The sequence below is a fragment of the Apodemus sylvaticus genome, chromosome 6 (assembly GCF_947179515.1).
Source record: "Apodemus sylvaticus chromosome 6, mApoSyl1.1, whole genome shotgun sequence".
NCBI classification, from domain to species: Eukaryota; Metazoa; Chordata; class Mammalia; order Rodentia; family Muridae; genus Apodemus; species Apodemus sylvaticus.
In genome coordinates, this window is record NC_067477.1 from 24,304,533 (window position 1) to 24,327,796 (window position 23,264).

The 23,264-nt window shown below is 41.1% G+C and overlaps 1 protein-coding gene across 1 annotated transcript in view; it reads left to right on the forward strand.

The window, feature by feature from the left end:
• The first annotated feature begins 4,767 nt into the window (after nucleotides 1-4,767).
• Galc (galactosylceramidase) overlaps nucleotides 4,768-23,264 on the forward strand; it is a 57,809-nt gene continuing 39,312 nt past the window's right edge. Inside the window, exons 1-7 of the mRNA XM_052185292.1 lie at nucleotides 4,768-5,030; nucleotides 7,948-8,016; nucleotides 8,181-8,244; nucleotides 10,673-10,786; nucleotides 12,980-13,119; nucleotides 16,925-16,963; nucleotides 21,638-21,768. Of these exons, the coding sequence (XP_052041252.1) occupies nucleotides 4,833-5,030; nucleotides 7,948-8,016; nucleotides 8,181-8,244; nucleotides 10,673-10,786; nucleotides 12,980-13,119; nucleotides 16,925-16,963; nucleotides 21,638-21,768 (755 nt within the window). The 5' untranslated portion in view covers nucleotides 4,768-4,832. The remainder of the gene's footprint in view (nucleotides 5,031-7,947; nucleotides 8,017-8,180; nucleotides 8,245-10,672; nucleotides 10,787-12,979; nucleotides 13,120-16,924; nucleotides 16,964-21,637; nucleotides 21,769-23,264) is intronic.

Sequence of the window (23,264 nt, forward strand, 5' to 3'; positions counted from 1 at the left end):
ACAGAAAACCAGGTCACCCCACCTGGGCTTTCAGGTTAGGGTGGCACTGCTGACCCAACATTGCTGGGCCCTTGAGGACATCTTAGCTAGAGTCTCTGTGGCACTCTGGGGTGCCAGTGTGACATCCTCAAACATCTGGCCACCCTTCCGAAGGTCAAAGTACAGCTCCGAGGAACTGACTGAGGGTCTGGTTACCGTCAGAGCCTGCACTGAATCTTCTTATTCTAGAAGGCAGTCTAACTCTGCCTCCCAACACGCTTAGCATTGGGAAGCAGTGATAGGCCTGGATTATTATAGAACCAAAATTCAGAGCAAAACGAGGGCTGGAGAAATGCCTCCCTGGGTAAAGGTGCCCATCACCAAGCTTGCTGGCTGATGTTTAAACCCTGGGAGCCATGTGGTAGGAGCGAACCTCTGACCTCCACATGTGTGCAGCCTGAATGTGCCACATGCCCAAATACACAAAGATCTCATAAAAGGAGAAAAAAAAGATTAAAAAGACTTAAAACAAGAACACAAAACCAAAAACCAAAAGTGCACTGTCTTCATTCTGTAATGAATCCAAACCAATACAAAAATAGAAATCTATTTTCCCTGGATTTGCTGAGATGTGGGGAAAAGGTACACCTAGAACACACTGTTGATAAACTTGTAAATCATTTATGTAGCACGTTGCAATGTCATGTGATGATCCCTTTCTTGAGTGCTGTGTGAATATTAACTTGACTGAGTCTCCTATTGGTGCACTGTGGCAGCAGTTTGTAGAGGGGAAACTCAAGTCCAAAGGGGCTCAGATTATCCATAATCTCTGCCAGTTAGGTTGGGGGAGAGAGATTTGAGGCCAAGCTGTCTGGAGATTAAGAGCCGATATTGTTACCACAGACAGTGGTATGTGGTATGTGCTCTTGAGGAAAGCCCAGTAAACAGTGTACAGCTTACTCCACGTGGTGCATTCTTTCCTCGGAACCATTTGTATTGCTATCTAAGGCTATGAGGTAACAACTCTATTATGTATTTTGAATTTTTATTTTATGTATATGGGTGCATGTATGTCTGTGTAGCATTTTGTACACCCAGCGTCCATAAAGGCCAGAAGAAGGTATCAAATCCCTTGAGACTGGGGTTACAGATGGTTGTGCTCCACCATATGGCTACTGAGAATCGAACGTGGGTCATCTGGAAGAGTGCTCTTAATCCCTAGCTGTTTTTCTGATTCTCATTATGTGTGACATACTCATATGTCTCATATGTACACACACACATTAACATATTTTGCACATGTGTGAATCTTCTATGTGTACTATATGTACTACATGGTTTATATTACATGTTTATGAAATGTGCATGAATGTGTCTGTGTGTGTGCACACACATGTGTGTTTGTAGATAGCGGCAGGAAAGTCAGACTAGGGTGTTGGCTGACTAGGCACAGGAGGAATTAAAGATGTTTGCTGATGTCAGACTTGGAAGGTACTAGGATCCTAGGATCCAAACTCTAGTGCTCCTGCCTCTGCATGTAGTGCTCTTAACCCGAGCCATATCACCAGCCCTACAATCACATATTCTTTTGATGGAAGTTGATTCCTAAGTTGCTATCAGAAACAACTGCAATCAAACAACTCTATCCAGAGTGAAAAGCTCAGATTTACAAGCAGATATTGCAGATGTCTGTAAAGAGATAAGCCTTCCTATCCTTTCACACCCTGGGGATATGTTTCACAAGCAAAATTGTCTTATCTTTACTCCTCATGTCACCAGTGACTTATTTTTAAGTTCAAGAATTATACACTGAATATGTGTATGAGTCGGACACTGCTGAGAAATGCACACAGATAGACATCGTGATGGAGCAGATATGACAGGTTTTATGAATCTTCATCAGCTTAAAAGGCAAGGTTGCTCATCTTTCTCAAAATATTGTTTTTCCCTTATTTTAACTTACAGAAAGGAAAAGTTTAGAGGAACATAAAGAGGTTACCCAGAAACACTTCTAATCTAAAACAGTTTAAAAGAACACATTTGAAACATGAGACCTGGGACCTTCCTCTCCTAGTCTTATGTCGTCAGTCAATCCTGAATCCGTACATTTAAGAGAAACTATGAACACGATTGCTTCTCTGACAGCTGTGATCTCTCTTTATCTCACACACTGGAGTGTCTGCATACATGACTTTGTTTAAACAGAAATATTTCTTGTTTCCTGAGTAAAGATTAGAAATTGGAAACAAGAGTGTGTGCTTTGATATATGAACTGTGGTGCTTCCGGGGTGGGTACCAATTTTGTTAATGGTTTCTGTTTCCTATTCTCTATCGTTCACACATGCACAAAATCTGTCACCTGTCTGCCAATTAAAAGTTGGAACGGCATGTTACAGGATGGCATATGCTGTATGTTGGCTTCAAGCGTCCTGTTTTCATGAGAGTGGTATGCGTTCCAGGTCTGGTGAGAGACCCTGCCTCAAAAAATAACAGACAAGTTGAGGAAATGATTCCGTAGGTAAGAATACTTACTGCACATGCCTGGGGCACATTACAGTTGGCAGGAAACTGTAATCCCAGTGCTTTGGAGGATGAAGGAGACATAGGTAACTGGACCTTGCTGTTCAGTAAGAAATCTTGTCTCAAGGGAATAAGGTAGAAAATGATAGAGCCAGACACCGGAGTACCTGCTCTGGCCTTTTCGAGAACTCATGTGCACATCTCTAAATGTGTTTGGATATGAAACACATACACTCACACACATACACAAATTAAGTAAGTGAAGAGATAGAGGAAGCCACTTGCTTTGAGCAGCTGGTCTACACACACACACACACACACACACACACACACTCACACTCCTAAAGAAGAATGAACAAAGGTACTGTATTGTTCAGAAAGACAATGGTTTGATTTTATCTCTTCATATAATTTCCCATATTTGTGTTTGTGGTAGTTAATCTTCATTATCAATGTGACTGAATTTAGAATCACCATAAAACACACCTCTGGGTGTGTCTATGAAGGTCTATCCTGAAAGGTTTATCTGGAGAGGGAGGAGGTTGTGTGTGCTGGACTGAACAAAAAGAAGGAAGTAAGCTGAATGCCAGCATGTCACCTCTTTTGGCTTTCCTGACTGAAGATGCCACACCACCAGGTGTCTCAGGGTACTAATGCCATGACTCTCCTGCCAAGAAGGATTGTGCCTTCCAACTGTAAGCCCAGATAAACCCTTCCATCTTTAAGTCCTTTATCACAAATTTTGTTACAGCAACGAGAAAAGTACTGGAGAGAGCAGTCCTGAAACACAGATTTAGGTTTGTTTTTAAGGCAAAGCACAACTTATTCCAAAGGTAGTTATGCAATGGCCTATGCTCCCTTAAGCCCCAGAAAAGTGTCTTTTCCTTGCCACTCTGGTGTCTCAGGGGCTTGGGTGGGAACTCAACTGAGAGAGAGACAAAGAGAGAGAGAGAGAGAGAGAGAGAGAGAGAGAGAGAGATTTCTACACTATTAGGGGAATCGAAATCCTCAGTTCACTCTCCTAGCACATCAGTTCACTGACAGTGCCAGTTAGCTTACTATAGTTTAAAGGAAGCATAATTTCACTTTTGTCATCTTTGGGCCCTAAGAATTAAACTACTGTGACAGACTAGGTGGACGAAGCATAAAGGTTTAAGTTACAGGGCACAGGGGCACACCCTAAGAAAATGAAGACCCCCTAACCCCCACCCCCCAATAAAACAGGTTAATGACTGTATGTGCTGAATCTGTTCAGGAGCAGTTTAAGTTGTAAAATGTGCCAGTAGGCATGTCCAACCTTTTCACAGTGGGATACTATGGTGTCAACTATAGGTTTCACACTTGAGAACTGCACAACTGAGTGGTTTCTTTTTTTTTTTAATCACAAAAAGTCTCACCATGTTTTAAGTTTATAATTTTGGGGTGGGCCGCTTTCATAGCTGCCATCTGCTCCATGCAGTCTGCGGGCACAGGCTAGATGCACCTGCTGGGCTATCTAGCTGGATAGAGAAGTGAATAGGAAGGAAAGAGTTACTGTAACAAGAGTTGGCAGACATTGCCCATTCCTATATTTTATAATCTTTCATAAGTGATTTTCATAGTCCTTTAAGAAACAGAATAAAGGTCCAAGTATCCTGGACCTATTGCATTTTTTAGGTCTCTTAAATCCGAATCACTATGTTATAGCAACATTTTAGACGAGTAATCTTAGTAACTCTTTTACAGCTAAAAGACCTGGATATAGCAGACTACTCAATCGAACAGAAAACTTTGTCAGCTACCCTTTGCTAAGTGTATATATACTTGCACCCAACTAGGATTTCCCGAGAGCCTATTATCTTACTTTTATCTTATTTTATCCGGAGTTCCCTGACATGCTGTTCTTGTCTCACGGTGGTTTAGAGAAATTCAGGTTCCTCAAACCAAGCGACTCAACCAAGATGACCGCTTAACTGGGGGCTTACTTTGGGGGCTTCAAGCCAGGTCCTCATTGCTGTTTCCTACTGAGAATGATGGACTAGGGAAGGACCACTCACAGCCCTCTTCTTTTGACAGTTGTGGACCTTTCATTTCCCGTTCACTAAGATGATCCATCAGGTGAGGTAGGAAGAGTGGTCACTAAGTAATTACACGCAGAGACCGGTCCCGCCTCTTTGACACAGAAGTGACAAGGCAAAGCTCGCTCGACCTCTCCCTCTCAACACTACAGCGGCTGCGCGACAGCCCGCAGCCCTCACTTAAGATGGCGAAAGCTTCCTCAGCCGCCCGCTCTTCTTCCTCGGGGAGGCGATCGGGCCCGCCTCCTGGGGCGCCACAGTCGCGTGACCCGCACAATGGCTAACAGCCAACCTAAGGCATCCCAGCAACGCCAAGCCAAAGTCATGACCGCCGCCGCGGGCTCGGCGAGCCGTGTCGCGGTGCCCTTGTTGTTGTGTGCGATGCTAGCGCCCAGCGGCGGCGCCTACGTGCTAGACGACTCCGACGGGCTGGGCCGGGAGTTCGATGGCATCGGCGCAGTCAGCGGCGGCGGGGTGAGCGCGGGCTGGCTGGAGGCGGGAATGCGGGCGAGCGCGGGGAATGCGGGGGCCGCCCCCTCCCACAAGCCCCCGCGGCGTTGCCGGGCGAGCAGACGCCGCCGCCCGCGCGCCGGGTAGAGATGAACCCAGGCTGGCAGTTAGATTGGAATGGGGATTCGGAGATCTCGAGGGGACAGGTGTCTGCTGCAGTCCAGTGGCCAGGGCTCGAGCGAGCCCTCGTTCTGGATCGCCCGCCTGGGCTGTCCTTGCCGCGCTGGAATGGTCGCCTCCGGAAAAGCCAGGGAGGGACCGGGAGAGAGTGCTTCTGTGGTTCTCCTCCTTCCCAGGGAGTTAGTTGGAGCCGTGAGACGGAAGACATAGGCAGGGTTTGGGGACCCTTCTTGAGCAGTGAATAGCACCCCGTCCCCCTCCCCGTGTGTGTGTGTGTGTGTGTGTGTGTTGGGGGGAAGGGAATGCTTGGCTCTCCTAGGGCGCATAAGAATCATTAGGTGTATTGGTTAACATTTAAGTTGTCTTCCTCTCCCATTCTGACTTTGTAATAAACACCAGTTAATTTTCAAAAGATGAGGTCTTGAGAGAGATTTCTTGTTGATTCAAAGATCTCAGGGCTGGGAAGTGGTTTTGCTTTTAAACTGAAATCTTAAGAGTAATTTTAGATCTACAGAAAAGCTAGGAATGCAGTAAAATGTTCTCATATACCCAAGCGTGTATGTGTACTAATGAACTAATCTGGTCTCAGTACTGTTTATTTAATTTTAAAACAGTCAATATTTTTTATACAACCTTAACTTCGTTTGTTATCTTTGTGATAGTAAATCTTAAGTGTATAGATCTCTTTTAAAAAAATTGAATTTTCTAGTTTTTCTTAACTTACTCAATTTTAAATTATTAAAATAATTTCCTAACTTGGTGTGATGGAGTAAGCCTTAGTGTGTGTGTGTGTGGGTGGGTGTGTGGGTGTGTGGTGGGAGTGTTTGTACATGTGAGTGCAGATGCTTATAGAGTTCAGAGGCAGGTCACTGTGAGTTGCCATCTCTCCAGCCTCCAGAGCAGGTAAGTCTATAAAATAGTCAATTAGTCACTATACTGTGTTATGTGTTAGTCAGTTTAGGAGAACAATAATGAATGAAGATGGATGAACATTTTATTTACACACCAGTTTAAATGTGTTTGTGTGTGTGTGTGTGTTACCTAGCACAGTTGTAGCAGTACTAGATTGCCCTCTCTTGACTTTCACATATTTAGGGAAAGCATTTTGCTTCAGTGGTGGACATGGGGGCTTCAGAGGTTGTTGGAGCCATTCTGGTCCAGGACACTCACCTCCTGGTTTTGACAGGTTAGTTCATTTCCCTGTGCTTAAGTTTCTCTTCCGAGGGAACAAAGTGACATTGTGAGGACAGGCGTGATTAGCCAATTGCCATTCTTGTTAAGTCCTAATGATTATGGAGGAGGAAGTTGTTTTCCAGTTTCTTGGCAGGATGTTGGGAACGTGTCCTGGGTACCCTGGACTGCAGAAATACAGCTTCAACACTGCTCTTACTCACAGAAGAGTGGCATTTTGACCACTAAGAGTCACAGTGACCAAGACACAAGCTGTTTATAGGTCCTTGTCCTATCATGTCTTTACCGCTGCTGAATTAGAGACACGGCCGTGAAGATACAGCTGCAGTTTCCCCTGGTTGCCTTGTATCTACACCTTGCCTTGTATCTGACTTTGATAGGGCCTCCCAAAGTACAGGTCTTTGCTTCACTGTTGGTTTTATAATTTCTTTCAGGCTGTCATCTGGGTCTAAGTATGGCTAAATCTAGTTAGTGCTTGTACTATCTTTTGTCTTTTAAGATAACATGTTTGTTTACTCAAAGTGTTAGGGGCCAGAAGTCTAGGTGAAAGCATTGGTAAGGATGTACTCGCTGCAGAGGTTCATGGGAGAACCTGTTCCTGGCCATTCCAGACTTTGGTTGCTTCTGATGCTCATTGAGTGCCTGTACTTTATATATATATTTCTATTCGTTCTGTTATCAGTCTTATGTGAGGTTTGTTTCATACAGTCTTGCCTTGGGGATCATTGTGAGGTCAATCTTAACAATAGCAGATTGAATTTATAAAGATGAGGGGACTACTGTGTCCTCTCAGCATAGCTCTTACATAGCTGTAAGATATCGATGGGTAAAATTGTCTGAGATTCATCTTCCTTATCCTAGGCCCCAGATATCAATGAGTGCTCTTAGGATAGAATATTTCAGTTTCAAGATAAATTTGGAATCATGTTTATATTAGCTATTTTTCTCATTGATATGACAAAACATTCAAACAATTTAAGGGGGAAAGGATTTATTTTGGCTCCCGGTTTGAGGGTTTGGTCCATCATGGTAGGGAAGGAGGATGCGGTAGCTAGTCACATCGTATCTGCGCTAGTCACATCGTATCTGCAGTTAGCACACAGATGCTTGCCGGTGCTCAGGTAGCTTTCTTGATTTTATATAGTTTGAGGGGTCAGCCCATGACATGTTTCTACTCACATTCAGGGTGGGCCTTCCTACTTCAGTTAACTCTAGACGCTCCTTCACAGACACACCCACAAGATTGCCTCCCGAGTGATACTCCATCCTGTCAAGTTGATAATGTTAATGATCACAGTGTAATAATAGACTTTATAAACTTATTTCTCCTCCAGCTCTTACACCATCATAAAAAACCTCTTAGCTCTCAGAAAAACAACAGTCTTGTGCACCCAGTGATTGGATACAGACCAAATAGCATGGCAAATGACTCTACAGCTCCATTTGTTCATGCTGGGGCGTGTGTGTGTGTGTGTGTGTGTGTGTGTGTGTGTGTGTGTCTGTACTATAGACAAATACAGATGATCATACTTGTTTTCTTCATATTTTTGAAAACATTTTTCCTTCCCAGGCAACCTCCCGGCTTCTAATAAATTATCCAGAGCCCTATCGTTCTGAAATACTGGATTATCTATTTAAGGTAAGGAAGAATAATCACCTATTGGGCCTGTGGTGTTTTGAAGTAGATGGTGAAATTCAGCCTTAGACTTTCTCAGCTTTCTGATACAAGTTTGGGCTCTTCCCTCACTGTACTGCCCAAGGCCTCTGGGAGCACACTAACAGCCCTGTTACTTTTTCCCACAGCCAAACTTTGGTGCCTCTTTGCATATTCTAAAAGTGGAGATAGGTGGTGATGGACAAACAACAGGTAGGAGGATTTGGGACTCGGGGTTTCCCTGACATTTCACCTGTACTTAAGCATGTGGGACAGAGGGCAGATCGCCTACCTCATTTGAGGAGATCGCTCTTCAGTAGATCTGGCTTTCTTTTCTCCTTTTACATTATCAGGTGTGTGCACATGCGTACATTGGGCTGGGTGGCATCGCCTTGCTGATCTGGCTTTTCTTATTTTTATTTTTAAGAATCATGTTAAATGTAAAATTTTCAAAATAGTATTGGAACTTTAAATTGCTCATTGAAGTAATCCTTAAGAAACACATCCAGTTTTGTGCACATTTGGAATTTTATGGAAAAGTTATAAGAAAAATGTTATTATAGAATATGTAAGATGTTATTAACTTTAAAAATGTATTGTAAAATACATGTATTTTACAGATACAGATATAGCTTTTTAAAAAGACAAACATAATTTAAAGATACAACCTTCATAACCAAATTTTAAAGTACTTCTTCAGTAATTATATAGACTTAATGCTTATAGGCAAAGTCCATTAATATTACTTGAGAGCATTTTCTGTATATTATCTTCCTGCTGGTGATTTCAAGGTAATAATTTTAAAAATGGTTTATTTTTATGTTATGAATATGAATGTTTTATCTGTATGGGTGTGTACCACGAGCATACTTAGTGCCTGCAGAAACCAGAAGAGAGTATTAAACTTCCTGAAACTGGATTTCTAATAGTTGTAAGTCATCCAATGGGTGCTGGGAACCAAGCCCGTGAAGACAGCCTTTACTGCCGAGTCTCGCCTGAATATGTATGTGCTCCCACTGGAGTTTGAGGACAAAAGCCCTGGCTTCCAGTGTAATAAACTAGGATAGGCCACTTATTGGGGACCTGGCAGTGGTGACGACAGGAAGTTCCTCGTGTCATCCAGACAACACTGAGTGATAAGAAGAAGGCCTAGGAACCCATCCATGGCTTTTCTTTGAAGGGCCCACAAGGGCTTTGAGGCTTAATTGAAAAGGGGAAGAAGGCTTTATCTGTGGTTTGGTTAGCTAGAGTTATGAATAGTTGGCAGAGCCGGTAACCTTGGCGGGGCTGTGGTCTGTGTGTTCATTCTCAAGGCTGCTTCTGCAATGGTCCTGAGAAGTCTTGTCCCCTGAGAGGGCAGCTTGATTCCCTTTCTAGCCCGGGGGAGGCTTGTGGCTCTCTTGGGGGTAGTTTTAATCTGTTGTGATAAAGGCATTTGTGAATTGGAACTGTTGCTCTTAGAATCAGGTAACTGTGGGGCAGCGCAATTTAGGAGACCTCAGAAGGGAAACAGTTAAGGAGACAGAATGAAGTCAGAGAGGGAGAAAATGAGCGTGACATAGGTCAGTTACTGGGCCCTGCTTCAGTATTCATAATTAATGTATGCTGAAAGACAAGAAGTGAAAATCAAAGCTGGAGGGATAGGGAGGGACCCTCCCTATCTGAAGCTTTCCTCGGCAGGGGGATGTCTTAGTGTTAAGACCTTTTAGACAGGGAGCTAATGCTGATGTGGTGCATTTGCTAAAGCTAAATTAGAGATAATGACATATCAGGGCAGCTCTTGGAGTTCTCATGCTGACATCAAGGAAGCAATGGGCTAGGATCATTGTCCCCATGAGGCCCCACTTAGCAGAGACCGGTGTCTGTGAACCCTGAGCGCACCTGAGGACGCTGACCTCTGACCTTGATGTTTCCTCTCCTGGTTCTGAGTAGGACTTTGCTGCTGTTGTGGTAGGCATGCGCATTGACCTTTTCTCAGAGCTTGCTGTATCATGACTGTTACATTGATAGAAGGATAGAAGGGCTGGGGCTCAGGAATACAGGCCAAGGTTGGGAGGGAGAGTTGAGGGGTGCAGGCTTGAGGGAGAAAAACCTCAGATTGAAAGCTCAGCAGAACTTAGTCCTGGGGTTGTTTCATAGTAAAATGTGACAGCATCTGTCTCAGGTACTGCTTTTAAAATGACACTGTGGCTTTATTGTGTAAGAACCTTATAGTGTTTAAGATAATGAAAAATATGAAATAAAAGCCACTTTCTTACATAATTCTCATCTGCACAACTTCTGAACCAGAACTAGAATACAAGAACAGTACAACATTAAAAAATTTTGCCAGGTAGTGGTAGCACACTTAATCTCAACACTTGGGAAGCAGAGGCAGGTGGATTTCTGATTTTGAGGCCAGGCAGAGTGAGTTTCAGGATAGCCAGAGCTATAAAGAGAAACCCTGTCTCTAAATACCAAAGCAAACAAACAAAAAAAATGTTTTAGTGTGTGTTTGCTTGCAAGTGTGTGTGTATGTGAATATGAATGTGAGTATGTGTGTACATGTGTGTGCATGTGCATGCATGTGTGTGTGTGTATTTAAGAGGTTCTGGAAAGCACAGCCCTGGGTCATGTCCTTTCTTTTGCTCTCCCTGTTCAGATGGCACTGAACCCTCCCACATGCACTATGAGCTAGATGAGAATTATTTCCGAGGCTATGAGTGGTGGCTAATGAAGGAAGCTAAGAAGAGGAACCCAAATATTATACTTATGGGTAAGGTAAAGTGCATAGGACTCTCTTTTCCTTTAACTCTTCAATTTGGAATCATGCTTGTGAAGTCTCTTTGAATACTAAAGTTCTAACTTTTGGATATGACCCCTTTACTACGAGCTATGAAACATATACCAGGAAATGTAATTTCATTGTCACTGTTTATTATGTTGTTATCTCCATGCCTTGATTGATTGATTGATTGATTTTTGAGACAGAGTCTCCCTTTGTGACCTAGGGTAGCCTGGAACTTGCTGTTAGCCCAGCTCACCTCTACCTCATTCTCCTGCTGTTTCTGAAGTGAAGTGTCTGGGTTGTAGACTTCCCATCATGCCTGGCTCGGTATTTTTAAACCTTAGTGCCTTAGGGTTTCTATTGCTGTGATGAAATAACCTTGACAGATGTTGCTAGCGGGGAGGAAGGGGTTTGTTTGTTTGTTTGTTTTTTCCTGCCTTACTCAAACAGGACAGGAACTTGGAGACAGGAGCTGATGCGGAGGTCATGGAAGGATGCTGCTTACAAGCTTGCTCGTCTTGGCTCACTCAGCCTCCTTCTGTGTAGAACTCAAAACCAACAGCCCAGGGATCCATCCTGGTACACGTCTGGGCCCTCCTCCACCAACCACTAATTAAGAAAATGCCCTGCAGGCTTACATACAGCTGGATCTTGTAGAGGCTTCTTAATCTAACTCCCCTCCTCTCTGATGATTCTAGTTTGTGTCAAGTTGACTTAAAACTGTCTAATACTCTTGGTAATGTTAAGATCACCAGAGACTAAGGATTTTAAACAAATTCTGCATCCAGTTTCTGCCCATATTGGGCTTAGGTATTAGCATTGGACACAATTGGATAATTGTTCAAGCTGGCCTGAAATCATTTCACAGTTGTGTAGCAACAAGGAGCACTTTAAATAGCCAGCACATAGGGCTTTTATCACTTGAAGTAAATTTGCTATTTTGATTACATTCAGACTGAGTTAAATAGAATTATAGCCTATTTTAAAAACTGTAAGTTACTGAAAATTAGTTCTCTTGATAATTAAAGGAAAAGAGTATTACTTTCCAAATTAAAAGAGCCCCGAAGAATATATTCCTCCAAATGTTTCTTTATGAGAGATTCCAGAAATGTTTGGAACAGTGTATGCATCGTTGACTTGAGCACGTGCTCCCCACTGTCCCATTTCCAAGGTGAGACCTCATGTTAACGTAGATGTTCAGCATGCTAAACCACAACCCAGCTAAGACTCACATGTGGACCTTCCATGTACTTAGCAGCACGTTGTCTTTAAAGGTTCTGTTGTTTCTGTGTCATACTTTTTATGTAGTGAAATTAGCTTAGAAAAAAAATATTATGCCAGGTTGACTTTGATTTTTTGTTTTTTAGCAGCAAACTAGACTTGTCATATATTTAAGTGGACATGAGCTGCTGAGCTTATTTTCAAATATTGTAGTTGAAGTAGGAATCATAACCAGTGCCTTTCAGTTCTCGCTCCTAACTTCACAGGCAAGAGTTCCTGAGGTCTTGCGCACACGCTGACGATCCCTCACCCAGTAGCACTTCCCTGTTGACTTATTGACTTTTGTGTGTTTATTTAATGGGTGAGTTAGGTTTGCTGAGCTTGGTTGCCAGAGGACTGACAATTAACCTTAGTTTGTAAGACAATATCCTTGTGTGTGAGAACTTAACTTTATGTGGCACTGTTCATGTGCAGGTTGTTTTGGAATAAACTTTTCAGGGATCCTCAGTTTGACCACAGAGAACTAGAGTTAACAGAGAGGGGAGGAGGGGTTTGTTTGTTTGTTTGTTTTTTCCTGCCTTACACTTCTGGATCACTCTATGATTGAAGGAAGTCAGGACAGGAACTCAAACAGGACAGGAACTTGGAGGCAGGAGATGTTAAACAGAGATGTTAAAACATGCATTTCTTTCTGTTAGAAAATGCTGTGAGGGATTTTTTTTTTTTAATTATTATTTCATTTTCTTGAAAGGACAGTTGGAAATATAGGCCATAGCTGCCAGGATCAGTAAGAAATCTTGGTTTCTGTTGAATAGAAATAATGTTTGCATTTGCTTGTGGTGGAGTCTCTCCTTTGAGCCATCTTGACGTTGGCCTTGGCCTAGTGCACGGGTTCTCAGCTGTCTCAGTGGTGCCAGCACTGTTTCACACGCTCCTCTTCTGCCTTTGTTCTCCCTGCAGGGTTACCGTGGTCGTTCCCTGGATGGCTGGGCAAAGGGTTCAGCTGGCCTTATGTAAATCTTCAGCTCACGGCCTACTATGTTGTAAGATGGATTTTGGGCGCCAAGCATTATCATGACCTGGACATTGATTATATTGGGGTTAGTAACATAGTTTAACATACTTTATTCTTAATTTTATTTTGTGTATGTATAATTTTAGAAAGTAATAAGAATTTTGATCTTATGAGAAGGATTTATGATCCAATGAGAAAGATTTACAACCATATTTTAGGTATAGAAATACACTTTACATATTGCATAACACCATAACAGGGTGTTTTGATACAGGTTTTATTTTTTTATTTATTATTTATGTGTATGGTGTTTTGCTTGCATGTATGTCTGCACACCATGTGCATGGAGTATCCTCATAGGCCGGTAGAGGATATCAGGTCTCCTGGAACTGGGAGTTACAGATGGTTGGGAACCTGATTGTGGATGCTGGGAATTGAACCAAGGTTCTCTGGAAGAGCAACCAGTGCTCTTAACTACTGAGCCATCTCTCAGCCCCGTGTTATAGTTTTAAGAAGAAAAAAGGGAAATTCTTTAGGATACAATACTTAGACCAGATTTTAAAAAGCACCTTTTTCTAAATTGATCAATAGAAAAAAATGTGTTCAGGGGACTAGTTTTATTTAATTCCTAGTCAGTGGGGTTGAAAGGAAGCCCAAGTTTTATATCATTGCCTCAAAACAAAATAAAACCCCCCAAAAACCATGTTGCCTTTTTTAGGGAATGCATAAATGGTTCTTGTTATTTCAAGAGACAGACAGTTGAGCTCATATATCTACCATAAGAAAAACCAAGTCAAATCACCTACAATGGAGTTGAAAGAAAAAAAAAAAGACTCAGCCCTTCCTCCTCCTCCCTCCTCCTCCCTCCTCCTCCCTCCTCCTCCCTCCTCCTCCCTCCTCCTCCCTCCTCCTCCCTCCTCCTCCTACCTAATGCTTGACCTTTGACACTGTGGCACTCTGTTGACTCATCCTTTTGTATCATGAGACTGATTTATTATTTTGGTGTCTAATAATGTTGCAAATGAACTTCAGCTGACCTCTTGTTGCTCTTCTTTGCCAATCCAAGTTATTCTTGCCTTTGAACAGTACTGAATATTTTCTTCTACTTTTAATTTTTTCACAGTAAAACATTTTTATTTTTATTTCTTATTTTTTCAAGATTTATTCATTTATTATATGTAAGTACACTGTAGCTGTCTTCAGACACTCCAGAAGAGGGAGTCAGATCTTGTTATGGATGGTTGTGAGCCACCCTGTGGTTGCTGAGATTTGAACTCAGGACCTTTGGAAGAGCAGTCGGTGCTCTTAACTACTGAACTATCTCTCCAGCCCCAGTAAAATGTTTTTAATTGGCAAGTTTTCTTTTCCTAATTTTACTTTTGGTATTATAATCACATTGCTCTCTTTCCTTGCCTCCCTCCAAGCCTTCTTACACACCCCTCCTGACTCTCCTTCTCATTCTCTGCCCCCTTTCTTCACTAACTGTTCTTACAGCATGCATGTGTATGCATACATATATATATTCCTACATATAGACTGTTCAGTCCATATAATGTACTCGTATGTATGTTTTCAGGGCTGACCATTTAGCCTTAGACAACCAATTGGTGTGCTGGTCTCTGGGGAAGACCCCCCACCCCTCCCCTCACAGCTTTCCTCAGTTGCCTGTAGTTCTTGGAGGCCTCATGGCTATCCCCTGCTCTTCAGCATGTCTGCTGGTGGTGTCCTTGTTCAGCTCACATTAGCTCAGTCATGGTGGTGAGACCCTATGGGTGTCATTTGTGACATTCCTAGGAGTCATAATCTCACATTGAACTCCCTGACCCTCTAGCTCTTACTGCCTGGCTATTGGAGTGTTGTCTGAGCCTGAGGTGTGTCTGGGAGTGTTTGGGGTAGGACTCCACAAGTCTGCATTTTGATTGGCTTTTTTTTCTTTTTTCTTTTTTTTTTTTTTTTTTTTTGTACCAAGCCAATTCAAATTCTCCTTCAAAGCCTTTGTTGTTGTTGTGGTTTGTTTTGTTTGTTTTGCTTCTTGTTTTGTCTGTTTTGTTTTTGTTTTCTAAGACTGGGTTTCTGTGCTTAGACTTGACTGTCCTAGAACTAGCTTGTTGGCCTTGAACTCACAGAGATCCACCTACCTATGTCTTCCTATTGCTGGGGTTAAAGATGTGTGCCACTGCTGCCTGGCTTGCCTTCAAAGCTTGTTATCTAGTTTTAAAACAATAATGTAGTTCCTTTATACTTTAAAACTTATTCTCAGTTTGGTGAGTTTTCTGTTTGTGCCCTAAATCAGGGATTACCTGATTTCTTTTATAAAGAGGTAGTGCATAAATATGAAATTGGTATTAATAGGCCATTGGCGATAGTACATAAACATTTACAGTGTGATCATTTCAAACTGAAGCCGTTTTTCACTCTTAGACCTTGAAAACACAGGTGACAGACAGGATTTTACAGGCTGCTAGAAATCTGCCTCTTCTGTCCTAACCTGTTATTTAAAGTCTTTTAATGTGTTAAAAAGTTTAAAACATCATATTGCAGCTTTACTGAGTTTGATTGTTGAAGGCTAGCCACATACTTCAAACTGTACCCCCAAAGTCTTACACATAACAGTAGTGGCTCTCTGTAAACATTTGTGTTTTAATATATTGTTGACTAAAGCTGATATTGTATTGAAGTTTTCATGCACTCACAATATCAGTTTTCAGCAAGCTTGTCCTGAGCTTCTACTGTGTGGTAGAAGAGTGGCTGTAGTGTTGTAGCAGTGACCTGAGCTCCTGTCAGTGAGAGACTGGACTCTGCTGCAGATCACGGTCCTCTGAGAGGATGAGGCACGGTAACAGGAAGGCAGTCAGGATACACCGTTTTCGCTCTCATTTTCCAGAGTCCGTTTATATCTGGGAACTTTTTATTTTTACATGTTGGTACATTTAACCCATTAGTGTGATTAACTGCAGATGGATCTCTTAGATTTCTGATATGGTACCTGTTCACAAACTATTTCCTGTGAATGATGGTTAACTGTCATCTTAGTCTCTGGTTGGTCACATGCAGCGGGGGAGACACTTTTCAGATAAGTTCTTTATCACACCTAGACTCATCTCTAGACTACTGGACTGAAGGCCCAGAAGTTCCCTTTCTGCACTGAAACCACACCCTCAAGACTGTGAGCCTAAGAGAGCACAGTGTGTTTCCTTTCCAACTTGTTCACTAAGCGCCTGCTCTTGTGTTCTTGCGGATCATTACATTTCTCTGCATAAACAAATTCCTTCCAAATTCCTTCTAACCATTCCCTGGTAAATAATTTGCTTTTTACTATGTCTGTATATTAGAATTATTTCAGTGATTCTCACACCTGTTTGTTTTCCAGTGTCCAATGTAGGCTTTGTACACCTTATAATTCTAATAGTTTTTGCATGAATGTATACTCTATTGATGGAACTCTCTGCCTTATTTTGAAAAAAAAAGATTTTATGTATATGAGTGTTTGGTTGTGTATATGGATGCTTACCACATGTGTGCCTGCTGTGCATGGAGGCCAGAAGAGGGCCCTCGATCTCCTGGAACTGTAGCTAGAGATATCCTTGGCTAGCTACGACGGTGTGCTGGGAAATGACTCTGGTCCTCTGAGAGAGCACTAAGTCTCTTCATGTTGTGCTGTCTCTCAGCCCCATATATGACTTTTTGGAAAATATTTTCTAAATACTTTTTAAAAACTTTAAACTGTTAAAAGTTATTTTGCTTTATAAAAGTATAAATTTTATGACAACAGTTTTTAAAGTTTGGAAACTAGCTCATCAGGTAAATGAGACGTGGTACTTTAATGATTGTGTTCATTTTCTGGCATTTGAAAACTTTCATTTCAGTTATTTTGAATTTTTGTTTTGCAGATTTGGAATGAAAGGCCATTTGATGCCAACTATATAAAGGTCTGTAAAACTATTATCTTCCTTTGCTTATGCTATCATACAAAAAATCTGGAGGACAGTTAGATTAGAAACCTATTTTTTGACAGCATAGTTAATTTACTAGATGTGACATAAAATTAAATTCTTAATATTCTGATATTGAAGAATATGTACGTAATTCTTCATAGGTCCTAAATGGCCTATATCTGAAGTTGTTTTTGTTTGTTTGGTTTTTGTTTTTGTTTTTTGTTTTTGGAGCAGGGTAGTGTTATGGCTAACAGTGCAATTCCTGTTTACTAGTTATATCTTTGGCATCAAAAGAAACAAGACAACAAAAAAGCATTAGGTAGGCATAGTCCTACACACCTTTAATCCTAGTCCTTGGGAGGCAGAGCCAGGGCTCTGAGGTCTACACAGTGAAGTCTACACAGTGCTATAGAGAGAGGCCTGATCCCCACAAGCAAACATGTGTATGCACAGATGAGCACATGTGTATATGTGTGATCTTAGGTTTAGAATTCTGATGAACATTAAAACCATTGGATTATTTTGGATTTTAAAGACTTAAGAAATTTAGCTTTCTTCTTTATATTTCTGAATTTCTTTGAAATACTCATGATATTGTTGGAGCATGTTAGTTACACTTTTTTTTTATTCGATATAATTTATTTACATTTCAAATGATTTCCCCTTTTCTAGCCCCCCCCCCACTCCCCGAAAGTCCCGCAAGCCCCCTTCTCTTCCCCTGTCCTCCCACCCACCCCTTCCCGCTTCCCCGTTCTGGTTTTGCTGAATACTGTTTCACTGAGTCTTTCCAGAACCAGGGGCCACTCCTCCTTTCTTCTTGTACCTCATTTGATGTGTGGATTATGTTTTGGGTATTCCAGTTTTCTAGGTTAATATCCACTTATTAGTGAGTGCATACCATGATTCACCTTTTGAGTCTGGGTTATCTCACTTAGTATGATATTCTCTAGCTCCATCCATTTGCCTAAGAATTTCATGAATTCATTGTTTCTAATGGCTGAATAGTACTCCATTGTGTAGATATACCACATTTTTTGCATCCACTCTTCTGTTGAGGGATACCTGGGTTCTTTCCAGCATCTGGCAATTACAAATAGGGCTGCTATGAACATAGTAGAACATGTATCCTTATTACATGGTGGGGAGTCTTCTGGGTATATGCCCAGGAGTGGTATAGCAGGATCTTCTGGAAGTAAGGTGCCCAGTTTTCGGAGGAACCGCCAGACTGATTTCCAGAGTGGTTGTACCAATTTGCAACCCCACCAGCAGTGGAGGAGTGTTCCTCTTTCTCCACACCCTCTCCAACACCTGCTGTCTCCTGAATTTTTAATCTTAGCCATTCTGACTGGTGTAAGATGAAATCTTAGGGTTGTTTTGATTTGCATTTCCCTAATGACTTTTTGCCTGTTATAAAATATTTGGGAGGAAAGAACTTATTTGGCTTACATTTCTAAGTTAGTCCATTACTGAGCCAAATGCCAGTTTAAGGGGCATGGAGCAGAAACTTGGGAGAATTGTTGGTTGTTGTCCCAGTCTCAGGTTCACGATCTCGTACAGCCAGGACCATGGTCAAAGATGGTGCTGCCCTTTGTGGATTGGGCCTTCCTGTATTAGTTAGCAGTAAGAATAATCCCCCACAGACATGGCCATAGGGAAATCCCTCAATGAGACTCTCATGTGACTCTAGCTTGTGTCAGGTTGACAGGACAGAAGATGTTATATATCATGGTTCTGTTTGAAATCACAGAACAGGTAGTACATGATATTTACAAATCTTATCCTGTACTACTCTTCACAAGGCATTTTAGCACCTTCAAGTCCCTCCCAGGAGGCCATTGCTCTTGTCATCAGTTTTAGGAAATAGAAAACTGAAAGTTTCTATTTCCAATGACTCCTGTCACTGGAAAAACCCAGTAGTTTTCCTTTTCAGATTTAGCTGTTGACTAGTTTATTTTTTTATCACCATTTGTCTTGTCTCTTTCTCACACACACACACACTGTGGTAAGTACTGTGGTGAGGTGCATTTTAACGTAGTATCTGTGTTAGGAGGAGTAGGGTATTGTTCTGAGGGGATCCATGGCGGTCACAGTGAGGTGACTCTGTCCGTGCCAGGCTGCAGGCATGAAGTAGGATGGTAAAAGGTGGTGTCAGTGCAGGGGCAGAGGTTAAGAGGTGATTATTCTGGAGACAAATGCAAGTGGCATGGTCTAGGAGCACAGATTTATCTTACTCCGTGTTTTGTGTTCAGTGTGGAAGCAGATTCATGAAGCTCCAGAGTAACAGAGCAGAGTAAGTCATAAGTCAAGACACTTGTCAGTGCATTAGCAGAGACTTTAGGAGGCGGTCACAGCCGGGCAGAGCGATGAACTGTAGGTGTCAGATGTGGTCTAACGACACTTTGGGCCTGTAGTAAATAGAAAGTAGTTAAGTACTACACCCCAGATTTATCTGTTAGACGTGGAGTGTTAGAGGGCTAAAGGTAGCCTATGAATTGTACCTAGGCTCCGGACCTAGCACATTCCAGCCTCTCCCCATAACTGAAGTTCTGATCAGTCTACTTCGTCTTCCTTCCTAGGAGTTCTTGTTCACAGAGTTGGAGACTGGGCTGGTATGAGAGGTGGCACTGCGGGTCTGTTAGAAAACTAAAGCACAAGATGACTAGTGGAAGGTCATGAGCTTGATGAGTCACAAAGGCAGGAACAGAAGCCCAAGTTAGTGCATGCCTAGCATAGTGTAGGGTTTGTTTCATTTAGGGTAACATTAGAATTGACATTTGGTTTCCACTTTCTTTTAAGTTAGTGATTGAATCCCAACTCTAAGATTCACTATCAGTATTTTTGAGTAGTCAGACTTCATTTATTTTTCTTCTGACCTTGGGTTTTCCTAAATGTCTCAGGATATAGAAGCATGTAATTTATGCTTTCTATTTTTAGAACAGGAGGGTTTATTGGATTCTGTGATCTGTTGAAATTACTCTTGCAGAGTGAAATCATTACAGATGTATAAGGTACTCACTTCGTGTGACCTTAACGAATACATAGTCCCTATTGTGTGGTGAGATGACTTCTGGAGAGAGGAAGTATTTTTTCTTAAGAGTGAAATATATATATATATATATATATATATATATATACTGGTTATTTATGTATTCCGCCATGAGTATCACTTATTTTGGGATTATTTTTGTTATGAAGTTACATTTAAGATTGACTTTGGTTTCATGGTAATTTGTAATTATGGTGTCTGGAAACCCCCTGGTAGTATCTGAAGAGTTTTAGGCAGATGTGAATGTGTGCATCTCTTGGCCTCTCAGACAATCCTGCCTTCTTTACCTGTAAATAGATAAGTGGATGTGGTTTTGGGGAGGGAAGGGATGCTGAATAAAGGTGACATTTGAGAGGTCATAAAACTCTGCACAGAGTGCTGAAATTGTACTGACTGTGAGATAGAAACTGATTTATAAATCACAGCTTACACATTAAGTGCATTTAGAAATGTTTTCAATTACACTGCATTTAAAAATATGCACAAATTCCTGATGGTTGTTTAAGAGTAAGTTCATAAAGACTAGAAGTGTTGACAGTGTTAAATGATTGCAAGATTGACTAAGTTTTTTTTTTTTTCTGTAAGAATAAGGAAAAGCTTGAGTAATGACACAGAAAATTAGATTTCCTAGGGTGTCACTGTCTGCCATTACATGTCCTAACCTAGGACATTATACAATATCGTAAGTTTAAAAAAATCTATTGTAAAGTACACCATGGATTTCATTACAGAATTTATTATTTACTTCTTTAAAAGTACATTTGTTGGAAATTTCATTTCAGAAAAATTAGAATATTAAAAAATGGTAAAAATCTTTGTTTTTCCTTATGTTAATTTGTCCAAAAATTACTGAACACCTGATATGTATGTCAGAGACTTTCCAGTATTGGAAAGATTTACGGTGGGGCTGATGGTATCAATTTATCAAGACACACCTCTGGTATAGGGTCTGTTTCTTCTGATCCTGGATAATTTGGTGGCCTTTCCTCTGTCCCTGTTTTCCATACAGACAATCTATCCATTCTGATGTTCTGGTGAGTATTTGTTTTCCTGATAGAATGTTGTGTCGGCTTTTAGGTTTTGTTGGCAGATGTCCCTGCAAGTTGATCTTATTTCCTATTTTGTTTATAAGCATGAGAGACAGGAAAGCAAAATGGATACTTAGTATTTATAGGAAAGATGGCATATAAACATTCAAGAACTTATATGTTCAATAATAATAGAATTTTTAAGTATAAAGCGAAATGCTTAAAATATGATGTTGGAGTATCTGACCATGTACAGATAATTTTTCAATTTTTTCAATATGTTTACATAGAAAATTTGAGGAAGAAAACATACAGAACAAAAAAAATAACCATTATTTCTACATAATATTCTTTGATACGTTTTATGTACACCCATCCCCTCCAACTCCATACTTTTTGTTGTTTAGCTTAATTTTAAACTCAGGAGGAAGATGCCTCTACGGCGTTATGCCAGAAACTCAGTCCTGTGAGAAGCAGAGCTGACACTATTGTTAGAATGTAGAATTTTGAGAGATATGCTGGCGATTTTGGCCATATCCCAGTAACTAAAGGCTCACTTGTAACCTTTGCTGTGCCCTGTTTATGTCTCCCAAGGAATTAAGAAAAATGCTGGATTATCAAGGTCTCCAGCGAGTGAGAATCATAGCAAGTGATAATCTCTGGGAGCCCATTTCTTCTTCCATGCTGCTTGACCAGGAGCTCTGGAAGGTGGTTGATGTTATAGGGTAAGGCGTGATTGAACACCAACAGTTCCCTCAGGCCTATAGTTCTGTCTGTGAGACTCGCTGCTCTGTTACTTGCACATAGATAATGTTTTATCTCTGTGCTTTGTAACCCTTGGTGATAGAAAATGCCATCCTGTGACTCATTCAGTATTCCTTAAGATGAATTCTGCTTTATATATGATTAAGAGAATCTTGCTTTTGTTTTTATTTATTACTTTTAATTAATTCTTTTACTTTCAAGATCTTTTTATTTTAGATACATTTCTCACATGGATTAGATTTTGCTCTGAAAAATTGCTATATTTTCTTTTTAAATATTTGTGGTGTGTGTGTGTGTGTGTGTGTGTGTGTGTGTATTTATATTCCTCATGTAATATGTGCCCTTGGAGTCCAGAAGAGGGTCTTGAATCCTCTGGAGCTGGAGCTGAGTTTGTGAGTTGTGTGATGTGTGTGTTTGGGAACTAGATTTGCAGGCCACTGATAGGAGCAACAGCTCCATTAATCACTGAGCCATCTCTCCAGCCCAGTGTTTACAATTTATGATATAGCTGGTGCTTGTGTTCTCCATATTACATATATTTTCTGTTATTGAATGATCTCTATTATGATGTTGCTCGTGCAAAAATCTTTTGCTATGGGGTTTGCCTTTTTTTTTTTTTAACAATACTTGTTTTCATTTCTGCTGTTCACAGTTCTGATTTATAGCTTGATACTAATTGTTTCAACTGGGGAAAACTTTATCTCCTAGGAATCATTTGGCATTGTCTGGAGGTGTTTGTAATTATCTTAGCTAGATAAAGTCATGCTCTTAATATCTTGTGGATAGATGCCAGAACTTTTTGCAAACATTCCTGGATATACAGGTCAGCTTTCCCATGTTTAAAAACAAAAAAACAAAAAAACAAAAAACCAAACAAACAACAACAACAAAAAAACCAAGCCAGTAATTTCAGTTTATTTTTTAACAGTGGTGATGAGACTCAAACTGCATCTGGGGTTGGTATTCCCCATGGTAGGTGATTACTCTTTTTGATAGTTTGGTTCTAAGTCATAGACCTATAGCTAGTGAATTACCACAGGTGAACATCCACATGGACCTATCTCCAGGGAAACTGTAAAGTACCCAGTCAGGTTGGAAACCTTTTTTTTTTTTTCTATATTCTTTGTTTACATTCCAAATGATTTCCCCTTTTCCAGTTCCCCCCTCCCCATGTTAGTCCCATAAACCCTCTTTCCTCCGTCCATTCTCACTTCTCTGTCTTGCTAATCCCCTACAATGCTGCATCAAGTCTTTCCAGGACCAGGGCCCTCTCCTTCCTTCCTTCTTGGGAATCATTTGCTATGTTAATGTTATGTCTTTTGCTATGTAATGTTGTGTCTTGAGTATTCAGAGTTTCTGGGCTAATATCCACTTATCAGTGACTGCATTCCATATGTGTTCTTTTGTGATTGAGTTACCTCACTTAGGATGATATTTTCTAGTTCCAACCATTTGC